The sequence below is a fragment of the Patella vulgata genome, chromosome 6, assembly GCF_932274485.2.
Source record: "Patella vulgata chromosome 6, xgPatVulg1.2, whole genome shotgun sequence".
In the NCBI taxonomy this organism is placed as follows: Eukaryota; Metazoa; Mollusca; class Gastropoda; family Patellidae; genus Patella; species Patella vulgata.
Genome location: NC_065884.2, coordinates 46,220,541 through 46,246,814, shown reverse-complemented (window position 1 = coordinate 46,246,814; position 26,274 = coordinate 46,220,541). Strand labels below are relative to the sequence as shown.

Genomic DNA, 26,274 nt, shown 5'->3' with positions numbered 1-26,274 from the left:
ATTTTACAACTAAAAGAGTGCGGGAAAACTAAATACAAATACTTTGAAATAGAGTATCATCCCTGAATCTTTTGTTAAATTTCTGTTTTTCTCTGATTTACAACTAAAAAAAACAGCTGGAAAACTAAATAACTAGAATCAAAACTTAAAAAAAAAAAAGAATGTCATCCCTGAATCTTTTAAATCTAGTGTTATCCTCTAATAGATAGCTGGAACTCTAAATACAAAAAACTTATAAAAAAAAATGTCATCCCTGAAACAAAAAGTAATACAGATCAACACCTCAGATGAAACTAGTATGAAATAAAACACACTCAAGTTAGAGTAATAATTTGTTTTAAAAAAACCATGACCAAAATATTGTATGATTTGGACTTAAAACTCCATAACATTCGTTCCCTAATCTAAATGACATTTGTACATAATATATGATTTTGAATTCCAAATATTTATTCCCCCTATCTTTCATTTCAGTTATTTACGTTGCGAGAACAGCAAACTAAATCACGACACTCCAGTGGTAGTATTGATGATGGCGGCAAACTTACGAAAGTGGCAGCCATTGAAGCCAGTCAACCTGCAGAAACAGCAGCTAATAATGAAAACAAAGAGCAGTCCCACCCAAAGGTATGTTACTTGACTGACAATACAGGAGAAATGTTCAACAAAACAAATACAGAAAATATATATATATTAAAGTAGAGAAAATACAAGTACATCTTTGTTTACAGTAGATAAATACATAAATTAATAGGGTTTTCGCTCCCTGAGGATTTTCCGACATGGTTTCCCCGTTTTAGTGGTGCAGGACGGGGAGGGGGGGGGGTGCTTAATTTTTTTTCTATGTGTATATTTGTGGAATGTTTTTCAATGTGATTAATTGTACAAATATTTCTTACCATACCAATTGACTACAGTTGTAAATTGTGTGAAAATAACCTTTGTGATTGATTTGCTTTCTCAAATAATGTGAAATAAGAATGATCTGACAATGCCATTATAAATTACTCTGTTCACTGTTCTTCCATAATTTGTATAGGAACTATTCTTATGTGCGCCCACATATTTGATTTTAATTGGGGTGACACAGTATGTAATACATTTCCGCAATGTTTAACACATGATGGCATTTGAAATCAAACTAAATTGGAAAGAAAACATTCCCCTAAATAACACGAAGGTAAAGATATATTAAGACACATGATGGGACAAAATGTTTCAAATTACCTATGTTATTTTGTATCGATCATTGTTAATATTGACGGTCTAAAGATACGTTCATAACACTGCCACCACTGTCTACAACAACTCTCAATAATTCCATAATAGAATTTTCATGAAATGTGCAAACACGTATCTACAAACTACATAAGTTTTCATTTATTGGTGATGATTTTGTGAATTTGTTCAAGCAAGTTGATTATGCCACACTCACAAATTATGTAGATTGATATCATTTTAATTATGTAATGTTTTATGGTTATTTGAATTAATATTCATGATCTGCTTTAGGAGTCTCATTGACCATTTACTTTGATCCATGAAATAAATGATCAACTATATATTATGGTACTCTGTCATGCTTACTCATAACAGCGACTGCTTGAAGTAAATTATTTTTAGTTTTATTGAATTGCGAATGTGTTCATTAAATAGAAATGTCAGGACGTTCACCTTTTTATCATCTTTATTATTATTGATGAATTGCTCTTAATGATTATAACAACAATACCAAACTAATGTATTATTAAAATATCTATAGTAGCATAAATGAATATTTTGGTGTCATACAGCACCAACTTAAAGGAGCTAAATCGCAAATATTTGGGACCTAGAAATTGATACAAATGGGTCACAACGCAATAATAATGTAATATGAATGTAAAAACTGAGTAACATTCAATCGTGTCCGTTTTTACTCTAATTCAGATCAGTTATGCTTGGCGAAATATGCCAGAAGTCTCAATCGATTAGCAATGTCTAGCATCTGGTTATTCCAGTCTACAACGATAGTATTTATTGTGCATGCTCTCCAGATAATATGACATCACCGTTTGACATGACTTGTTAAATATGTGCAGTCTCGTTCTTCGAGTCCCTTGTTACAAATGACGCTGAAACGCATTATGTTACAGAATTCATGTAAAATTGGTAAAATGTTTATTTTGTCTTAAATATTGATCAGAAGCCCATCTTTTCCCTGTAAGATCACAACATCAATGTTGATTTGAATTGACAAATAATTTGTGTTATCAAAGTCGAAGACTTTGGATGATATTGAGTTAGAGACTAAGCTACTTTAAATAATTCTTTTATACTATACCAATGTGTGTATCTAATACCAGTGGCATTACAATTACTGACAAAATAAACATTTTACCATTTGTACACAAATTGTGTAACATAATGCGTTTCAGCTGCTGTGGCCATATGTTGTTTTGCCTGGCAACCTATCCTTAAATAAGTTTAGACATGATTACATAGATTCAACCAAATTTATCCTAATCACCATATAATTTAATTATTTGAGGGTAAATTGACAAAAATTATAGATCTATTGTATTCTAGAGCGTTGACTGCCAAGAACAAGAAGTAAAACTAGTTGTATTAATATGTATTATGGTGAAATGGTTTCTCTGGAGGATAAAATTTGATAGCTATACATATTGAAAATTTTATTCCAATTAGTTACAAGAATAGTTACCTTAGCAATGAACAAACAAACAGGAATAAGTTAGTGTAAATTTTAACGACTTGTATATATCATGACTAAAAAAAAATGCTAGGTATTTATCTTGCTATTTTCGAACGTGTCAATTATAATTTGTTATTGGATATGAAATATTAATTAGACTTGTTATTTTATTAATTAGAATAAAACTGGGATATTGATACATGGTTACAGTCAAATGAGCATTATTAGCCATGTATAAAATGTCTGCATGTATTCAGCTCATCCAGACTTAAAGTTACATAATTTTAATAGGCATACAATTAGTCTTCTACATTTTTGTACATCATTACCAATCAAGAAGAGTTGTCTCCTCTGTCGTACATATTGACGTACATTGCTACATATGGTTGTGTACAACCGATTGGCATTGGTTAATCTTCAGTTTGAGGTACCATGTTGTACAATATTTTTTAAGTCATGACATTTTAGTCAAAGAGTTTATTGCCCAGTGAGATTTGAGTTATCCTTACATTTATATTGTACATGGGATACCTGACTGATTTAGTTTTTTAGACGCCCACATTTTCATGTGATCGCATTATGCTGGTGCCCCTGTCCGTCAGTGTCCGTCCACAATTTGTTTGTGGACACTCTACAGGTCACCATTTTTATTCGATTTTGATGAATCTCCGTTCCTTTCGATATTGGCATGTATCAGACCATAACTTCAAGAATTATCAATTATGGCCCCTGATTGTACAGAAAATCACATTTTTAGCTTGTGGACACTCTAGAAGTCACAATTTTCATCTGATTTTGATGAAACTTGAAATGCATGTCTATTGTTTATAACCCAAATATCTTGGTTACCTTATCAGATTTTGATGAAACTTAAAATATGTTAATATCCCGAAGATCTAGGTTCCTGTAGATAATCACGCATATTGGACCGTAACTTCCTGGATTATGGCCCCTGATTGTACAAAAAAATGCTTCTCTTTCCATCTCTCTTTCAAAATGTGGGCATATATATAGCTTTCAACCGCTTGTTATAGATAAACCCAGTTGGATTGTTTTAAAACTTGTTAATCGGATTTGTGAACATTGATTGTAGTTAGGTAGCCCCTGTCTATGTGTACAGTATGTAATGATAGAATACATTGGAAAATTCATGAGCTGATTTTTAATGAAGGTTTACTGATTCATTAGAATGTTTTTCAACCAGGAACTGGTCCACAATCACTACTCATCTTGTTCTTCTTTTTGAGGATGACACTCTTTGAAAAAGCCTATGGCTCGGCCAATTTAAGTAGATCGTCGAGGAACTTGGTATGCTTGTTCCTTTGACAATTTTGCATCGATTGACGGATTTCGATTTTTGATATGTCACAAGTGCAATATGGTTCCTGACCCATCGTACTTGTTAAAATAGATGATAAGATGCCATCACGGCTATATCAAAGCTAGGACATGCTGTATTTGACATAATTGCTTGCTCATGTGTAGGGATTTGCAATTTAACAATTTAGAATATGATAATTTCTATTTCATGTAATATTTGATAAGACAAATAAACATCCTAGTTGTATGTGACTTTATTTTTCCTCTTCATTAGAAAAACTGTATTATCAGTTAAAATTAATATCTTGGGGAGCTGTAGATGATCTATCTTTAAGACAGTATATTTTATTTTTCCTCTACATTAGAAAAACTGTATTATCAGTTAAAATTAATATCTTGGGGAGCTGTAGATGATCTATCTTTAAGACAGTATATTTTATTTTTCCTCTACATTAGAAAAACTGTATTATCAGTTAAAATTAATATCTTGGGGAGCTGTAGATGATCTATCTTTAAGACAGTATATTTTATTTTTCCTCTTCATTAGAAAAACTGTATTATCAGTTAAAATTAATATTTTGGGGTGCTGTAGATGATCTATCTTTAAGACAGTATATTGAGTCTTAGATTTATCTCTTATTTCTCTCATGCTCAGCATTGATTAAAAATAGATGGTTTGATGGGCATGATAACTGCTGTAAAATGTTTTGTTTTTGTCTTTTTACCAATATAATATGTCAATGACATTTACTTTCAATTTGTCATCAGAATTAACATTGTGAACTGTATTCGAGTTTCCTGTTAAGATAAATGATGATATCTTTTAGTGATTATTTTAATGCTTCCATTTAAAATATTTCAGTATTAGAATTTTTCACTATTCAGAATAAGATACAAATGATGATTTATGGACGTTTTAAAAACACCATTATTTTTTATATAGACAATGAGGTCATTGATCTTTCTTCATACAATAAGTAAATTTCTCCAAAGATAATGGTAATATAAATTATGTTCTGAATAGGGATGAGCAAATAAATTCAAAAGTAGACCAACAATAAGTTTAATGTCACATAATAAAGAGAGAGAAATGGGGTTTATTGTCTGCTTGACAACTATTTCAGGACTAACATGTTCAATTTTATTTCAATAATTTGCTTGTGCGTAGGGGCCTTTAGCAGTGGAAGGAAATCGGGGAACCTGGAGAAAATCCCATGAGGTTAGACAGGCGATCCTACTCTTTGTCACATACAAATGGGAAATCAAAACCACGTTACTTGACTTTATGATCTAAAGCAAACACATTAAACCATTTGACCACCTAACTCCTCAAATAATAACGGGAAATGATATATAGTATTTAGAATTTTTCTTAGTTTTCTTGGTAAAATACACTCAACACTATAACCAATCCATCATAATTTGTCATTATCAAGTTGTGTAATGGCTTTACCTTCATTAAAAAAAAAAATTTGATTACAGAATTATAGAAAATTGATTAAAGGGTCTTCTGTTCTATATTATGCCAATTATGGTGACAATTCAGCAAATAAAAATGCATTTTTAGTAACAAGATATGTGTTCAGTTTATAATTATAACCGTTTGAAGGAGGTTAATATTTCATAGTTTGACAATAAGGCCAAGTTAGAAATTGTAATGGTTTATTCTTTTACTGTTACTGATAAAAATTATGTCCAAATCTGTTATGTTGTTTTCAGTTTTGATCTTGATTGTATTAAAATCTTTTTTATGGTTGAAATAGTAGCATCAAATAACAACAACCGTTAATTGCTTTAATTTGTGTAGTCCTTGTCTGTTTACATTATAATTTACAACTTACATCCAATTTTCTCAATGTGTAACATTTAGTTTTAAAGCAATGCATTTCAGATTTTAGGGGTGTCACAAATCTGTTTGTAGTTTCATTTCCAGGAGGGAGTTTCTGTGTATAAGGTTTTCACTGGACTCTGCTGTGTCCTCCCACTGATATTATCCACAATGCAAGTGATTTATTATGATAAAAAGATTTACCATGTGTCAGTCCCCAAAAGATCTAGTTATGACAAGTGAATGTTAAACCCCAAATCTTTCCTTTAAGCATAATTTTTAGTGTTGCCTAAATTCTGTTCAATAATGACTTACACTTGAAAAATAGAGTGATGTTAATTATTGAAGGATATCTTAATGGTAACTCAAACATTTAATCATTTACTAAGAATAAATAATATTCATTTTATAATCATGTCTTTTCAGAGATTATCCAATGGTTCCATAGATCCTGATTCTGATGTGAATCGGGTCATAGAATTGCAAGAGACAGTGGAAAAACAGAACTCCGAACTCACGTCTGCTCGTACAAAAATGTTAGAAATAAATAACAAATTCACGGAACTGGAAGAAAATTTTTCAACAACCCAGAAAGAGTTGATTAAAGCTCAGGAACAAGTTGTTAAATTAGCACGAGATCTGAGAGAGGTGAGTAACCCTGATTCCACTTGAATATTAATCATTTATGTATAATTTTCATTCTTTCTTGTATTCAGTTAGATTTACCACATTAGCATAGTTGTATGGGGGCATGCAACTTGTGGTTTAGAAAACCAAGATTCTCATTTCGATCCTATTTGCCTGTACTCACTGATTGGCAGTAAAATTACTAGGCCCAATCCAGCTCACTAAAGGGATATGTCACCTAGAGAAAACATTGAATTTGGGAGATTAAGATTTTTTTAATGGATCCTCCTATTCAATATCATGGCAACACCATTAATTAAGGATCTGCTACATATACACAAGATTGTTTTAGGGTATCCTAATTGGATTCACAATCAAGACTTTTTAAAAATGAAATTTTTTTTTTAATATAATTGAGCATAAATGAATTATTATGAATTGTTTTTGTGTGAAACACACTGTTGGCTTATTTGTTATGAAGTCTACTTGAACTATTTATTAGCAAGACAGTTTGTATTAAAATTATTTGATAAAAAAGAATGTGGTTTCTAATGAGTAAAGATTAAAAATGAATAAATGTTTGTGTTATGTTTTTCAGTCCCAGTGTCAAAAAGAAGATCAGGAAGAAAGAATAGCTACATTAGAAAAACGTTACTTGAATGCTCAGCGTGAATCAACAACTGTCATGGATCTAAATGATAAATTAGAATCGGATCTAGCCTCTAAAGAAGCACAATTTAAAGCTGTAAGTATTTTGATAATTCATCATTTATTTTTTTAATTCCTTCTTTATCTATTTCCAACCAACTTTGAAACAGATATGTTGACATTAATCGTATACCCTCTGTAGTTGCGTAAATATGAAATTGCAGCGTAGGTTGTTAAACGTTTGTCTGGTAATACCCTAGCACAAGAAACACCTTGAAAACACTATAATAAACAAGTAGCATCAAAATAAAAAATACATGTTAATACAGAAAATGAATAAGTGTGTCTGTAAATATTATTTATAAAAAAAGAGGTGGGGGGCAGAATAGATTATCAAAATAGTTCACTCATAGTCATAAATATGTTCTATATGATCCAAGAGGAAAGTTGAAGAGTGCTCAACAAGAAACTTGAATGAACTGGAGACTGCATGACATCATTTTACCATTATGACAATTGAAGCCAGTCACACCATATTGGTTAACTCAAAACGTTATTAATTGGTTGTCTGTAGTAAATAAAAAAAAAAACTTTCACCAGTAAGTGAAAAGCGTAGCAATATCTTGTGAATGCTAATGTTCAGAATATGTACATGTATATGTATTCACATAGTTAAACCAATGCATTATCATGTTTTTGAAATCATGTCTTTGACATGCTTCAGTCCGCCTTATTTGTGTACATATTTAATTATCTTAGAAAACTTTAAATTCTATTACAGAGTGAAGAAAAATATAGGGCATTAGTAGAAAAGTTTGAATTAGCCGAACAAAAATTATCTCAATATCAGAAGAAAGCTAATGCTTTACCTACTATAGAGGCTGAATTACAACAGAGGATGGATGCTTTAAGTCAGGTAATTATAGTAATCATAGATATAACTATGGGGGGATGGTTCATTCGTATTGCAAGCTAGTGTTTCTTTCAGACCTAGTGACCCCATTTATCTTACAAATACCTCGAATGTAAGAAATTAAAAGAATTCAGTTGGCCAAACATCACAGGGGAGAATTCAGAGTTTAATTTAGTAGGTAATCTCACATTACTTAATTAAGAATGCAGAGTAACTGCACAAAAAAAGACGATAGAACACACATGTATGATAGATTTAGATACACATTCCCAGAGAAGTTGTAGCATTGACCTTGAAAAAATGTAGAATTGTTTCTTAAAAAGAACATAACAGATTTTTTGTTTGTTTGGTTTAGTTTTTGCAAATTTTGTATTATTTTATCCTCTATATTAACTTACTTTATGTTAGTTTATCCTATACATTAACTTACTTACACTTTCTGTTAATTTATCCTGTGTAATTTATGGTCTACTTAACTTACTTGATGTTATTTCATGTTCTACTTTAAAGTAGCTAAGTTTCTAACTCAGTATCATCCAAAGTCCTCGACATTGAAAACACGCATTATTTGTCAATTTAAATCAACATTGATGTTGTGATCTGACCAGGAAAAGATGGGCTTCTGATATCCAATATTCAAGATAAACATCTTACCATTGGTACACAAATCGTTTACCATAATGTGTTTCAGTGCCATTGGTAACAAGCGATTCGAAGAACAAGGCTAGACATATTCGACAAGTCATATCATACGGTGACATCATATTCTTATCTGGAGAGCATGCGCAATAAATACTGTCGGTGTAGACTGAAATAACCAGGCACTCGAGATTGCCATTCGATTGAGCCTTATGTTTTGCGGAACATAACTGATAATTAGAGTAAAAATGGAAACGATTGAATGTAAATCAGTTTATATACATTCATATTCCATTATTATATGCGTTGCAACCCATTTGTGTCCATTTCTCTAGGTCCCAAATATTAGCCATCTGCACTTTATGTTATTTCATGTTCTACTTTATTTAGACTTTATTGTATATCTTTAATTTACATGCACTTACTTTATGTTATTTTATGTTATATTTTACCTTATCTACACTTACTTTATGTTATTTTATGTTATATTTTACCTTATCTACACTTACTGTATGTTATTTTATGGTCTCCTTTACCGTATTTGCACTTTGTTATTTTACCTAATTGTCCAACACCTTTCGAAGAAAATAGAGGACTATTAAAATGGGTCTATCTGTCTGTTCGTCACACTTTTTGGGACACAATAACCGTCCTAATTGAGCTAGAATGTTTAAACTTGCTGTAGGTGTGTATTAGGTGAATGCCTTGTTGGAGTTTGAAGATGAGCGTTTTCTGCTTAGGCTAAGCAGAGATAGCCATAAATTTTGATTGGTTGATGCTTTGGGGCATGATAACTTTGATGAGAGTGATGAAACTTGGTGTATAGTTTCATTATATCAATACCTTGACTGAGTTCGATCAGTTTAATTGGTTGAGACTTTAGAAGAATACAATAACTTTGCTCATTGAGGTAGAATGTTCAAACTTGGTCTATGTGTTTATTAGGTGAATGCCTTGACAACGTTTGATCATGCACATTTTCCACTAAGGCTAAGCAGATATAAGCAATTTGATTGGATTAAACTTTGGAACACGATAACATTGGTTCTAATTGGGTGAGAGTGATGAAACTCAGAGATAGATTCATTATTTCAATACCTTGACTAAGTTTGATGATGATAATTTTCTGCTTAGGTCAAGTAGCGATAAGCAGTTTGATTGGTCAAGACCTTGGAACATTACTTGTATTTGAGGTTTAAACTTGGTGTAGATGTTCATTAGTATGGATAAGTATAGATAGTCAGCTTGATCGATCGATACTTTTCAAAAAGATAAAGTGCAAATAATTAATATGTGCCATCTATTTATTTTGGGATTGCAGCGGGGGGATCAGCCTCACTGTTGGCTTGTTTACACTTGCTTTATGTTATTATTTTGAAGGCTGAAGAACGACATGAATCAACAGAAGAAAGAATTGAGTCATTAGAACAAAAATTAGGTGATAAAGAATCAGAATTACAAAGGGTAAATATTTTCTTTTCATTATTTATAAGTAACAAGATCTGAATAAAGAAGTGTTTGTCCTCGGGGGTTATACTAGAACTTGTAGAAAGGTTGTAAATGTAGGAATTATTAATAAGGCAGTAGTTTTGTTTGTGGTTGCATTTATTTAGTTGGTCCAATAAGTTATGCAAAAACAAATAAACAATTGTGTAGAACACTGTATTGTACATGTTTTAAGAGATTAAATATTCATGAATAAATTCCCAGGGATCTATTTTTTAAATGCTTTTAAGAAAGAAAATGATGATTTTAGTAGTATTGATTTAAAGTTATACAACAAGATCTCTGTATTAATTGAAGCTTCAATTTAGATTTTTAGAAATTGGATTCTTATTTGTTGATAAACAATTCATGACAAAAAATGCTTCCTGTTTGTTAAGATATTTGACACTATTTTTGTTTTCAGGCTAGACAGAGAGAAAAAATGAATGAAGAGCATAATTCTAGATTGTCAGCAACTGTTGATAAATTATTAACTGAATCCAATGAACGTTTACAACTCCATCTGAAAGAAAGAATGCAAGCTTTAGAAGAAAAGAATAAATTAACTCAGGAATTAGAACGAACATGTAAATTGTTAGAAGAAACAATGCAAGAAAAGGTAAAATCAAACAATCTGATCAATACTCTTGAGTTTAAGAATAAGTAATGATAATTTTACACTAGGCAGAGTTGTTTGGTAAACATAATTATTAATTAAGAAAGCATAAAGTATACCCTTTGAAATGCCCTCTTTGTCATGTTTTGCATTTCTGGGTTGGCTACTGTGTGAGTCTTCATTTCAAGTGAAGTTTATATCACAACAGACTACAGCACAGTGGATGCTTATAACTGGCCCCTAGATCTGTTCCCTTGAAGGTTTGAGTGATGTCTTGTCCCTGGGTTTGTTCTCTGGGTTTCTATTTGGTTGTTGTGTGTGGTATGGTTCTCTTGCACTTACTATACTAAGGAGCAAAAGAAACATCTGGTTGTTATGTTACTCTGAATAGACACATTGCATAAAACTTGCCAAATGTTTTTATTGTATATTTGTGACCACATTTCCAACTTTACCTGAGCAATAAGGCTCCTTTTCAAACACAGAATTGAACCCAGGAAATGTTCTCAAAAACGCAACCTGACTTCTGAGATGGTAATGTGTTCACTGGGACCAGCCCATCACAGCAGTGCGCTACATCGATCAAGCTCTCAGACCCCACGTCATACCACATTTCGCATGTCATCGAAACAAAGTTTTCCAGCATGACAATGCCCGTGCCCACACAGCAGAACGGTGTCAACGTTATGCACTGGCCAGCCCTTAGTCCGGACATAAACCTGATTGAACATCTTTAGGATGAAATTCAGAGGAAGACTTATTAACGTTGTACCGAGACCAAACACAGCCGATGGATTGCGCCAGACTTTTCTGAGAGTGTGGTTCCAGGTGCCAATGGCGTTCATCAATCGTCTGTTCCACTCAGTGTAGAGACGCTGCGCAGCAGTTATTGACACTCTAGGTGGACACACCAGATATTGATGTATAGACTGTGTACAGACTCTAAACCTTCTCGTAATGTCTTGGAATTGTGATGAATTAATCACTAATGTGTCAACATACTGTTCACAAAAAATTGCTTTGATCCATTTAGTAAGTCGTTTTCTAGAAAGATTTTTGCTGTTTAGTATATTAGACCTGTAAATATGTTAAATGTATTTCTATATTTGTAAGATTTGAAAAGCCTGTCCAGCTAGTTTTATCTGTATCAAAGAGAAATTTGTATTTAATTAAAACTGGGTGGTGGGTGTGTGTGTGTGTTTTGGTACAGGTGATTCTATTAATAACAGTCTATCTACCTACTCTACCTAATTTGTTTACCTTGATAAACTGATTAATACAGGTGAATCAACAAAATAAAACAAATTAATCAACAATTTATAAATGATCTTATCATTATCTCACAAACACTACAAAATGCTAAACCTAATGATTTATCAATAAAAACCTGTTTTTAGACATGCGATTTTGTCGACATGGAGAAGAGAGATTAATTAAACAAGGTGACCTTTCTTGGATACAAAAATAGTCTTCTGGTTTTTAGTGTAATTTGTTCTGAGAACAGAATAGATCCTAATTGAATATGATTTTAAAAAGCCACATTCCAGCAGTAAGCCAACAATTAGGCATTGTATACAGTAGAATCTGTATTAAGCAGCCACTCAAGGGAAATTTTATGACTGGCCGCTTAACAGGAGTGACCTCATAATAAAATCTCAGTGTTTGTTATTGCTGACGTCAAGTAAATTTTACGCTTGGGTGCATTATTGGGAGCAAACATCAATATTTGGCCGTCACTGAAACTTGCTTAGAATGAAAATTCTTTGACTCAAAATCTCTGATATATCTTCTGTAAACGTGTCATTTTGTACCAACATTGATACTACTGTCTACCATTGTGATGTATTCGATAATATTTAACCATTTTTGTGAAGACAATCCATGAATTAATTTTATTTTATCAAAAACGCACATGTACAAAAAACCATCGCTGAATTTGTCACCGATTTTCAGGGGGTGCTAAAACTTCTGTTTAGCAACAAAGTGGCAATGGAAAATGGATACTAAATGATCATGACAAAACTCGGCTTTGACGGTACTCTTAGTTCATTTAATCAGTATCAAATAGTGTTTCATTACGTGTGAAAACAATGATCAGGGTTTTGTCATTTAATAAAACAAAAGATTAATTACCAGATAATCCCGGGTTTATTGTTATTTTCACAGTTCGTTTTACCTGATCGGTGAGGGAGTAGATAATTAACTATTAATCACGGGATCAGCGGAGGTACTACGAAGTACAACAAGATGGTATCATTCAACAATGGCCGTTGAATAAGGGCTATTTTTATTACTAAAATAGTGACCGCTGGCTGCTGTTAGAGGAGTGACCGTTGATTAAAGAGATGGAACAATAGAATTTCTACGGGGGGGGGAATTTCTCGTGACCGCTTACAAGGAGATGTCGCTGAATAGGAGTGGCTGCTCGTACAGATTCTACTGTATTCATTGTTTGAATTTAGAGTCTCTGATTGTCATTTGCATATGTACTGGTTGGTGTGTGCATAAAAGAACCATTGACCGATGGAATTCAATGAAAACAAAGAGGAAACCCTGCTATCTTGGCAAATTTCTCTCATAGCACACTGTATGGCATATGTCTTCATTTACCCATTTGGTACATAAAAGTAGGACACTCACCTCAATTTCATTTCATTATGGTGTGTATTTTTTTAAGTGAATAATGGCCATTAAAAATCATTAACTTGTAAAATGGTGTATAATAGAAAGAGACACATGTTTTTTTACAGGGCATATAAATATATTAAATGTTATTATATGGTTTAGATAGATAAATGAATTAGTGAATTGTATAATGTGTTACTGTTAGAATTCTAATTAAAGATTTATTTATTTTTCTGCTACAGGAAAGGATTAATGATGATTTAAATCAATATCGTAATGAAATAGAAACATTACGAATGCAAATGGATCACTTTATGAGGTAAGACCATATGATTGATTTTGATTGTGTATAATAGACCATTCAAAATTATCTGTAAATCTGTAGGGAGTTCTAATACATATATGACCTTTATATAAAAGACAAGGAAAAAGGTCATGTTTGTCTTTCTTACACCTATTTACCTCCATTAGATTCGGTTTTCTTTTTTAATGATATATTATTTTGAGATTTATGAATACATTTCAATATTCATAAGTTCAATAAATATCGAGAATTGAAATTAGGGCCAAGGTCATTTTTTGTACTGGAATATATATTTTGTACTAGATGTTAATAAATTTAACAAGTTTTACAACCTTTTCTTAACTTTGATATGATTTCTGTTTAATAGAACTGGTTTTGCATTAGAAGAGAGTGTAGCTAGACGACATCAACGAGGACGGGAGCAGGCTCTCCTAGATGATCCAGCTAAGGTAATGTCATAATATTAAGTCTTCATTATACATATTAATCATTGTTAGTCGTTACTCTTTCATTTCATTTTCAATTAAATATCTAATTTACAGAATCTGTTTTTAGTTGAAAACAAGCCATACTTTTGTTGATTTTGTGTATTTGATCTAACAACATCAAGTAGTTTGTATTAAAGTAATTCAATGATGAGATGCCATGTCATTGGAAAAAATGATTTCAACCAATCATATATTGTTCATTTGAAATTAAAACCAATATGTTAAACTTTGTGCTGATTCTCATAAATTGAAAATCTGTTAGAACTTAAATTATTGAATGATAATCATACAAAAACAAATTCAAATATTGTGTTCGTCATACTTTATTAAGGATAAAGATATTTAAATGTCATGTGGGCACATTTATTAATATTCAATTAATAATTCATCAAAAGTAGCTTTGTATAATCACATCTGTATGTTATGTTCTCTTCTATTAACAGTTAATAGTTGATTAATATTTACTTTCATCTTATTTATATAGACTGCAACTCTTTGCTTTTTATCTTTATAGATAATATCATATTTAAAGGTAGGATCTTAGGAAATTATAAAGTATTAAAGGGTATTAATATTTTTTTTTTTTTTTTCGCATCTTCCCCAAATTTAGCTTACTTTAAATTGATAAGTTCTGAAACGAAACACACAATTCAATCTGAGGTCAATTTTTTTTTGTTTTTTTTTTTTTGTTCTCTCCATATTTTGTAAATGTGTTCATAACACTAACACAAGATCCCTTTTCAAGGAGATGGTCTATCTGTTATTGTAACAAAAGCTATTTAATAATTACAGGCTAGGTACATTTTGAGTTATATGCCCTTTTCCTGTTTTTAGACACTATATTTCGTAATTTTGATTATTGCACAATAACAAATTTCACAATGAAATTCTTTTTTTTTTTAATTTTGAAAAATCCTAGCTAGATTTATTCCTTTGACATGTTAAATTCTATATTATGAAATATTAATACTGATTCAAATACCAAATCATAGATTATACATCACATAGTTCGAGGCATCAGTCATTTCTCGTCTATGCAGTAAATGGCCCTATTGAAAAACACTTTTTACATGCTGCGGCTTCAGGAAATATTAATTGAGTGCAATTTAAACAATTTTAATGGAATGTAATCTGAGAGCTTCTGGAGTTACCATAGTTCCTCTTGAAAGATATCTTTGTTGCTGCTAAATTTGTAAATAATTTGTTGATTTTTGCTGGATAAATGTTTATTTTAGATAAATTTGTAAACTTGTTGAACAATTATTAGTCTTAATAACGAAAACATCATTTAAACATTGTTTGTTTTATTCTCATCTATAATTAAAAGTTTTATTTTGTTTTAAAAGGTGTTCTTAGGGCATGTTTTTCATGAGAATTATACATCAGGAATATTGATTTGTGAATCAATAATCAATATGAGAAAATGTATGGACTTATTACACTCAAAAATTCTTAGTTGCAAAAAGGAGAGTGGGTGTCAAAGGGGCCTGTGTACTGTAGATCATAAGACCTGTTACCTATGCAAGTCATGGGTTAGATCCCAAGTATGTAAGAGGGAGTAGGGTTGCCTGTCTAAAATGGTGGGTTTCCAATGATAGTCTTGTTTTGTCCTACCACTAATGAACTATGCACCCAAGCAAATTAATGAAGTAAAGATATATCAAATGCTATTTCCAAAATGACTTAGTTTAAGTATCAAGTAGAAATTAAACCCCATTTCTTCCACTCTTGCATTATTATAGATTTTTAGCTTTATACCAATTTTGTTTGGTTTTGTTTTGTTTTTTTGTTAAATGATTAAAATGGAACAGAGCACTAACATTAGTTTGAAAATACAATGCTTTTCTGATTTTACCTGGATTATTACTAAGGTAACAATAACAACATTCTCAAAAATGCATAATTGTGATATAATCAATGTGTGTATCATATACTGGCTTTACTATGTCATAGAAACTGTATCTAATGGTAATGAATAACCTTAATGCCCTGATTGCAAATGACATGGTAAGAAATGTCATCAACACTATAAAAATCTCATTTTTTTTCTCTTATCACTGTATTATTCTATAATCCTCATATCTTATATCAAATAATGATTCTATTCTAAAAATAATTACAACATGATTGTAACATCGATCGTAATTATTACGTAGAAATGCTTATCTCACTATTTGAATACATCGATGCTTGGTAAATAGGTACACACAAACGAAACATGACAAGAAAAGCAAATAAAGAATTCATAAATTCTGCGAATGTTTCAACATGGGCAATATGCGACATTCTCACAAGTTATTATATATCTAGTCTTTGTATCTAGGATCTCTTTTATTGCGACATTTGTAATTAGTTAATGATTATTTTATCTGATTGTGTACAGTCTTCATCAGATAACGTACCTTCCAACCTGTAGAAATGTTGCTTTTATATTTTCTGACGGGAACTTAGAGACAGGTAAAAGCTGTGTAATCACTAGTCTGAGTTAGAGACCGTTAAAAACAAATTACAGGTACAATGAACTGTGGCTATTGATTTCGCAGGGTAAATATCTTTTATTTTTAGACTTCCATGTAAACATTTCAATGCCATAGTCCAAGAAATGCAAAATACATACACACACACACACACACATTTTGTGTGCTTAAGTTTAATCATTTTTTCTATGCCCTGAACATTGTATTAACTGCTTTTGAACCAATTAAAATTTGATTGTAAAATTATTTAAATGGCCCCATGGAAATAATGCAACAATGAATCTAACCATGGTAGGAAAATTCAAATCACTTTATAACGAACTGCCGTATAGCTAAGTTGTGTATAACTACTAAACAGTGATAAGAAGACTAAACCCAAGTTCAGGAGTAGAGCTCATTGCTCTACCACCCATCCCTCACTGTTTCTTGTCAGAGTCACTCGGTGAGTAAGACTCTGTATCACGGCTCACTAACAAGGAGGTCCAGGGTTTGATCCCTGTGTTGGCCAAGAAATTTCCCAGGAATTTTCCAGTATGTTTTCCCCTTGTCAGTGATGTAGGATGAACATAGTCTAACCATCCAGATATGATGGTAAACCAAGGTCCTGTGGCATGGACTGTTGGAATTCGAAATAGAGTAGGCAAAATTTCTATTTATAGCACACTGTATGGCATACGCCTGTTTTCATTAGCGCAGTAAGTACAGAAAAGTAGGACGTTAAACATCATTTCTTTCCATTATCTCTTGTAACTTTTCATAGTGCAATTCCCTCTCCCTGAACAATTGGCCATATCCCTCCTTTTCATAATTTCTGTATCAATATATGCAATCTGCTTGTTTTTAACAATATCAACTAACATACTCAACCATTATGTCATTTTTAAACCAGAATTTTTCTCAGAACAGAGGTGAAATGAAATGAAATGAAATGGGTTTTAACGTCCTACTGTTCTGCTCCTAACCTGGGCTAATGAAGACGGGCATACGCCATACAGTGTGCTATGAGGGAAATTTTGCCCGGGCAGCGGCACTATCGCCTACTCTTATATCGAATTCCAACTGCCAAGGGATCTTTTACGTGCATTCCAATGTATACACGGGACCTCGGTTTTTCGTATCATCCAAAGGACTAGACAGCTGTCCTTGTCAGGTCCTCTGTGCTGCATCACTGACAAGGGGGAACCACGCCGGAAAATCTGGATGAACTTTCTCGGCCAATGCAGGGATCGAACACCCGACCTCCAGGCTAGCGAGCCAGCGTCTTACCCACTAAGCCAAGTGGTCCCCTCAGAACAGAGGTGATCAGGGGAAAGATTAAAAGAATGGCAAACAACTTATTGTCATATGTTGTTAAAACATGAGGCCTATTTTAAATAAATGTTACTGTTTAAATATTAAAATTGTTTTTTTGTTAGCCTAAGTGCCATTATTATGATATCTATGAGGTAAACATTGATTAATTCAACATTTAATGGAGAAATTATATTCCTGGCAGTAGGAGATCAATATGTTTGGTCTACGTTTGTATATATAGATCCATGTATTTTATTTGTGTCAATACACAGATGAAGTAATTACGCCCTTACGGCAATATTATGTTCATTACCAAACAAGGCACAGTGACATAGTTGAAAAGAAGCTCTTTACGTCATACCTTTTAAAGACTTATTTATGGACCGCTTATTTTTTCTCTGCCAACCAATAATGTTAAATAAAACTTAATCATTCTTCTCATTTTGCCTTCATTAAACTATAATCAGTAAGTGACTTCGGGGTATTAATATAGAGTATGGAATTCATGATTGAGATTTACCTTGGAATCGATTAATACCTTAAGATTTCTAAATTAGATGGATATTATATTGTTAGAAAGTTGGAAACAATGAATTTATCAATAATTGTGTCAAATCTGAACAAGTCTGTATATTATAGGCCTACAGTAAATACTTGAAAATATTAGCAGACAGTAAAACTGATCTACATGTACTTGTGCCCATTTAAACTTTTTTGTGGGGCGTAAGCATTTTTGTATGTTTTATTTTTGCTCTGAAAGATAGAACACTTGAACTTAATAACATTAGGTTTTTTTTTAGAATTATTATTTTAAGAAGTGTGTAGGTCACGCTAAAAGCATTAATAACAATAGGAGCTGATCAATCGTTCATAATAAACACGCAACAAATGTTTAAGAGAGTTTTCACCTTTATGGAAAAGCATTAGAAATAGCATGTTAAATGTAAGTGCCAATGATGATTTTATTTTAGCAATGATGTTAAAATGTTATCTTTGCCTTTATATAATAAAACTAAAGGAGTGGGATTTTACATAGGCTAAGCCTGTTCCCCAGTCCTGTTCACAAATATTGCTAAAAATAAAATTAAACCAATATCTCAGATGAATATGTAATATATAATATGTAATATATAATATCAGTAACTTCAAGCTGTTAGTTCTTGCAACTGAACCACCAACATGGTGAAGAATATATTTATTAGTAGGTGCACAAACAAATAGGGTTTTCTTCATACTCGAATTCTCATGCTGATCTCAAATTTAACATACAGTTTTCTAGGGGCTATACTATATACCGGAAAACATCATGTTATACTGAAGACTGGAAATCGCCAGAAAAACACTAAATACCGGGAAACTCACTAAATACCGGAAAACACCCTAAATAGGGAACTCGGTGCCTGGTCCTCTGGAAAACACCGGAAAAACCTAAGCCTTACCTACCGCTGGTCCTCTGGAAAACACCGGAAAAACCTTACCCTAACCCCAACTCCCTGCAAACAGAGGACAAGGCTCTGGGTTACCTGTTTAGGGTGTTTTCCGGTATTTAGTGTGTTTCCGGTTTTTAGTGATTTTCCGGTGTTTTCCGGTATTCAGTATAACATGGTGTTTTCCGGTATATAGTATTTCCGGTTTTCTAGTGTCCACATTTAGATCCATGTGTTAATTCTAATTAATCCTGGACATAACAGGGATTTCTCAGTTATTACTCTCAAGTATCCATAACCAATGTAAGAAATGATTGTGTACGGTACTTGTGTAAGCCTCTTTGATCAAGGAAAAAATACAGTGTTGAATTTGGTTTATCTGAATCTGATGTGTTATTTCGATGTTTCAAAATATTAAGTGAAAGTCAGTTTCTGTACTAATTTTAGTTCCATATTTGATTGTTGACTACTTTAAACAAAATCAGTTCCATCTCAACCTTGGCTCTATCTTCATAAAGCAAATCAACACATCAAACTTAATTAAATTGATCAAATCACCTCATCAAAGACCTTAAATTTCTAATAATTTCAAAGGTCAAATGGCATCTAGAATTGAATGTTATACTCCAAACATACTTACAAGAACACATTAGATATTCAAATAAATCTAAGTAGTAGTATTCCCCACCCTTTTATCATTTTTTGACATTAATGGATAATTTGATGTATTTTACAGGTTAACACATTAAATGAACAGGAATGGGAGAAGATCCAACAAGCCCACGTTCTTGCCAATGTACAACATGCGTTTGATACTAGTGATACTGAAGGAACAGACGACAATGAGTCAATATTTGGAGCTGTAGATCTTCTGTCCCCCTCAGGCCACACAGACGCCCAAACCTTAGCCTACATGCTGCAGGAACAGCTTGATGCAATCAATAATGAAATTAGGTAGGATTTTATGTCAATATTTGTAGTTAGACAATAATTGATTGGCCGTGTACCTACTATATTTTTCCCCAATCAATCTACAATCAGTAGTAGTCGTCTGGTAGAATTAATAGTTTTACGTAATGTCTTCTGATTAAAGAACATTTATATTAGTCATTGTTGATATAAGTATATACTTGGCCAGCTATGTTAAACATCTTACCACAATTCAGTAAAGTTAACAAGTACCATTATTTCCATCCTTATTTTTAATCCAGCTGTACTCGTTTGAACTATATTATAAAAGTTCACATCTTTCAACATATTTATCCAATTAAGACTTCACAAGGAATCTGCAATTAAACTTAAAAAATAAGTTCTGTTAATTATCAATTCATCATTGTTTTTCCTATGTTATACCATGGACCCTATAATATTATAAATTCATTAAAAAAAATCTATGATAAGGTCAATGGTTACACTGATGAATTTAGGTCTGTAAGGTCTGGTGCCAATTTCAAATATTTTGTCGAAATATTGTAATAATCTTATGATTAAATTTGAACTTCACATTAGTGTTAACTGAAAATATTAAATGATTTTCTTCCCACAGATTAATTCAAGAAGAAAAAGAAAGTACAGAGCAAAGAGCAGAAGAACTGGAAAGCCGGGTAGGCAGTGGCAGCTTAGATGCAATTGCTAATAGATGGCGCTATGATCGCTCCCCGCCACTCAGTGGCCAGTCCACTCCTACACCCCGAACATATCAGTCACGAGATTTACTTCAAAAATATGCCACAGTAAGTCTGGGAAGTGTCACCACTGCTGACAATAATCACTGCCATTACACATTTATGTTGTGTTCGTGTTCTTTTATCACTGTTTCCAATCAAAACCTATATTGTCTTTCCCTGGCACAAAGTTTATTTACAAATCATACAACCTTTCTTAATTCTTCTTTCTTTTGTGAAAAACTTTTTGGATAACGGCCTTTACTTTTAAAGTCTATTCTTTAACAGTTCTAAAATAACTTGATTAATAATTCCATCTTCTTAATAGGCATGATTAAAGGGTTTTTTTTGTAATTCTATTATATTTTGAAAAATATTAATCTTTTTGTTAAGTAGTTAATTACTTCAAATATATCTTTTACTGCTACTTATGGAGAATATTGAATAGTCTTGTGTTATTCCAATTACTAATCCTCTGATTTGTTGTTCTCTAACATTTATCTACAACTAACTGTGTGCTTGTAATAACTATTTATAAAATCACTAATCTTTCTTTTAAAGTTTAAATATCATTTATTTCTAATATAACTAACCAGACCCCTCGTCATTAACCTTAAATATTTGTTTCTTGCCAACATTTTCTCTGTTAGGAGTAGTGCTAGCAAATAATAATAACAGTTCTAGTGTATGAAATAACTCTAGGTATTTCTAATTAACTTTGTGCCAGGATAATTTGTTAAAAATTTAGCTATTTTCTATTTTTGTTTCAATTTTTAGAATGGCTATTTTGATTTGGTTTCCTAACTTTCTAGTATTTTATGTTCGTGCGTAAAGTGGCATCTCTTCCCAGTACTTCCGACTGTCCTCCATTGCATGTTGTTGCGGGTTCGCTATATCGCTATTTGAACATTCAGTGTCTTTTGGCATGGTTTTTGGTTTATTTTGGTGTATTAATACATGTATAAGTTAATGTTTATTTTTATATTAAAGTACATGTAATTTATAATATGTTTGAAATAAGAATTATAGAACAGGTTAAGCCCACAAATCTGTTCATATTGTTTAAAAGTCATATCCATTAGACATCGAAAAGCTTTTAATATAAATATTTTTTATTAATAAGTTTTTTTTAACGCCACCAATGTGTAACATAATAGAATGTAATCCCCAACAAAGAATACTTGCAAATTAAGTTTTATTTATCCAATTCAATTTTTACAATCACTCTTTTGGTACGTAAAAATAAGGATTGAATAGTGTTATGGAGATAGTTATTTAGATACTATCCAGGGCCCTTATTCACGAAAACTTAAACTAAGTTACAACCGGAATTTAAAGAAATACTGCAACTTTATTGGATATATGCAAATTGATTTTACTGGTCAGCCAACCGAATTGCAGTATTTCTTAAAATCTCGATTGTATCTTAGTTTAAGTTTTCGTGAATAAGGGCCCAGCTCAATATGTAGAAATTAATTATCTACCAAGTGTTCCGTACACTTAAGCTGACAGCATTAAACCAAGAACTGAATTAACAATTTGCCAATAATGGTTTGAAACTAAACATTAAATACAGAAACTCCTAACAAATTGCACTACTACATGATACCTGAGTTGTAGTGTTATCTACTAGGCATTCAGTAACAATAAAGATGGTGCCATAAAAACAATAGAAATGAATTATCTATTAGGTGTTCCGTAAAAATTAAGAGAAAGGAATTATCTACTTGGTGTTCGTTAACAAGATGCTGGCATGTAACCAAAAAATGAATTATCTACTGGGTGTTCCGACCTGTAACACTAAAGATGGAGGTGTGAATCAATAGAAATTAATTATCTACTAGGTGTTCTGTAACAATAAAGATTTGTTGTGAAATCAATAGAAAGGAATTATCTACTAGGTGTTCTAAAACAATAAAGATGGCGGGTGAATCAATAGAAAGTACCATAATTTGGTCTGGAATATAGTACCTTTATACCCCATTGTTGTTTAAAAATTTAATAAACTGCTGACACATTATCAATTCACAGCAATCTTCAACCTAATAAAAGCTAAAGCCATTTGTTTACATTTTCAGACAATGTCAAATGTTTCTAGATAATAAATATCACAGCCTATCAAAACATTTTAGCTAATGCTCATAGTGGCAATGACCTGAAAGTTTGATCAAATTGTAAAAAAAGTTTTTGTCAAAACTGATATAACTTTTAGTCAAAAAAGCCATATCTGGTGAAATCGGGAAGTGTTCCTTTAAAGCTAACAATATCTACAAACTATGTTTAAGAAGATAAAACCAATACAAACAATAGAAATGTTCTATCAGTATGTAATATAATGTTTAATCAATGTACAATATAATGTATAGAATGTATATTTAGATAGGTAAAATGTCTCCTCTTATTCTCATGCAATACACTTTGTCTCTTTGACATTTTCACTTTAATTTACAAACATTCTTTCACTATATACCCTACTAGGAATGCGATTGATTAGACCTATGAATTCTAATGACATCAATGGATAAGTTATCTTTCCATTGTCGGAAGATTCTAAAGATCTCAGCATTGATCAGTAAAGAAAATTATATTTGGTTCTGAGAAAAGCAGTGATATAATAGATGTTTTTTAAAATAAATGTCAGACTGAAAATTCAATGTAGGCTGTTCAAATTTAAAAGAATGAAATATCTTTTGACATTATGTATGAAAAGTTAGTGAAAAACCTATTCTGATGTAAAAGGTATTAAAGAGCGTTAATAGAATTGATTAGCTGTAGACTTCAACATAAAACATATCAAGACATGCTTTCCTTATTATAAACTATGTATTGATAATCTTTTCTTAGAAAATATCATAGCTTCTTGCAGACTTTTTACGTCAAACTATGTCTATACATCAAATCTTTTCCTGCACTCTATTTCAAAGCTATTATGAAAACATAGTAATCGGAAAGGAATGTTAAATTGGTATTTTCAAAAAATGATTGAATGTAACTGATATACTTGAAACTTGTCAATTTTATGGTGCTATTTGATTTCCATCATATTTTGTTAAATCACATTGTATCCTTTAAATCATGTCACTACTCACAGGTCAAATTCTTTAGCGAATAACTAGAAATGTAAAGTTTTCTGGGTGGATCTCAAGTAATTTTGTAGATGATAATCGATTAAAATACTGCAGGACTTTTCAGTTCGCAGTCTAATTATTAGTCATGTAGATAAATATGGCCAAACTAAAATTGTTTTGCATTTGGAAAGATGGTTTTCAAAGCTCCCCAAAAGGCCAAGTCAATTTGCGGCATAAATTTATTTGACTTTTAACCTGTTACTACAATTTGAAATAGTTATGTAGTAATGTCAGTATTGATTAAGGATATGTTATAAAAAAAAAAGAAAACCGATAGAATTGAAACATTTTGTCTGGGGCTACGGATCCCATAGGTCAAACAGATTACATACATGAACTACATATGATATTATAATGAAACAAAAAAAGAAAAGATAATAAGAATAAAGACTTAGACGTAGCTACTTGTTGTAGTTTGTCTTGACATAGGCTAATTGACTTTTGGTTAGAAACAGTCATGTTTTCTTGTTTTCAGGATGTTTTTACTTAGAGCAGTAATTACTATTGATTAAACTAAACAACATGTAAACATACAAAATACAAGTACTCTAAAGTCATCAGGATTGTATTACTCTTGCAATTTAATTAAAGGCACAATGCAGCAAAAGGCCAATAATATTCATATTTAAATTTATTAAAAGGATAATTAAAGCTAGAGTAGAAGTTGGTAATTGTTTATAAGACAAATATAAAGATGGTCTTGTGAAATTAACAGGAAATTCATGCACCAGTTAATTTGAAATTTACATGGCCATAACTTCCTTCAGGATTAATTGATTTTAATTAACAAAATTTAATTCATGTACTTTCTGGTGAGACAACTGTATAACTGTGTATGGTATGAAACTCTAGATTTGCCCTTTACTCATTAATATAGGGCCTGTAAAACTACTTTATTTTATGATCAGTAGTGGAATACCGCGTTTTAACAGCGAAATAAAAGTGTTATTCCACTGGCTCCAAGTGGACAAAGTAGTCCATGTTGTTTTTACCTAAAATGATTGTAAAATCATAAAATAAATAGAACATTTGTCGTTTTGTCGTGAATAACATATTTTATTTCATCTCTAAGCAAGAAAACGTTTATATTTTCACTCATGCTACGCATTCGTGAAAATATAAGTTTTCTTGCTTCTCAATGAAATAAAACATGTTATTCACTCTAAAACGACAAATATCCTCTATTTATATTGTGTGTTTGGTCCTTCTGGAACACCTGATTCTACTTCACACTTATTTTAATTTTTTTTACTGTACTGTTTTGTAAGGTTATTTCCTATACTTGTGGCTTAATGCGACTTGCTTAAAACTACCCATTCCTGTAATTTCACCATCTGTGATCCGGTCACAAATTCACTTTAATCACAGTAGTTAGATAGCTAAACTTTCCAGATATTCCCACTTGTTTTTTACATTTTCGTTCTAACTTTAGACGCAAGATCAATATCATCGTCTAATTACATATATATAGTGTAAATAATATATTATTTGGTTTCAAATGAAAAAAAAATAATGCTTCAGAATTACAAAGGCGTTTTTACACCCTAACTAACAGTGATGTCATTTTTTTTGCTGGGGATGAAAAACAGCCTAGTTTTACACTTACTCAGAAGGTTTATTAATATATTTTTGGCAACTTAGCAATACTCTGGTGCTCCCCCCTTCACTTTTTAAAAAAAATAATCCTTGGGTAAAACTCAACCTTAAAATGCCTAACCTTTTATGACATTAGATCAGAAAATTCTCAAGTAAAAATTACATTGTTTTTGGGCCAAATAATTTTTTATTTGATTTGTATGAATATTGTGGATGTGTATATTTTCAGGCCCCAGCTGGTATGAGTGCTTCACAAATGTATACTTATTCTACATCTAGTCCACAACTAGCTACTAGTGCGGAAAATTCTGCTAATCCGGTAAAATATATCTTTTTGAAAACTTACAAAATTTCGTAGTCAGTAGGTTAGATAAATAGAAAAAAAAAAAAAATCACCATGTGTATATTAATGACTGTATTCAACAATAAAGGATTTTAGTGTTTACTATTAGTACCGGTACCAAAAAGATCAAATGATCTTGGATTTCATTGTTTAGTACT

The 26,274-nt window shown here is 31.7% G+C and overlaps 1 protein-coding gene across 6 annotated transcripts in view; it reads left to right on the top strand.

The window, feature by feature from the left end:
• The window catches only part of LOC126825605 (liprin-alpha-1), a 101,168-nt gene that overhangs the window by 58,368 nt on the left and 16,526 nt on the right, over positions 1 to 26,274 (top strand). For 3 of the 6 annotated variants that reach the window (XM_050555290.1, XM_050555293.2, XM_050555294.2), the window contains exons 5-16: positions 475 to 627; positions 6,270 to 6,491; positions 7,069 to 7,215; positions 7,900 to 8,034; positions 10,051 to 10,134; positions 10,580 to 10,774; positions 13,639 to 13,715; positions 14,068 to 14,149; positions 14,703 to 14,720; positions 20,122 to 20,339; positions 20,932 to 21,118; positions 26,003 to 26,092. In XM_050555290.1, the coding sequence (XP_050411247.1) occupies positions 475 to 627; positions 6,270 to 6,491; positions 7,069 to 7,215; positions 7,900 to 8,034; positions 10,051 to 10,134; positions 10,580 to 10,774; positions 13,639 to 13,715; positions 14,068 to 14,149; positions 14,703 to 14,720; positions 20,122 to 20,339; positions 20,932 to 21,118; positions 26,003 to 26,092 (1,608 nt within the window). The remainder of the gene's footprint in view (positions 1 to 474; positions 628 to 6,269; positions 6,492 to 7,068; positions 7,216 to 7,899; positions 8,035 to 10,050; positions 10,135 to 10,579; positions 10,775 to 13,638; positions 13,716 to 14,067; positions 14,150 to 14,702; positions 14,721 to 20,121; positions 20,340 to 20,931; positions 21,119 to 26,002; positions 26,093 to 26,274) is intronic. The other 3 variants (XM_050555291.1, XM_050555289.1, XM_050555292.1) reach the window with 2 other exon arrangements.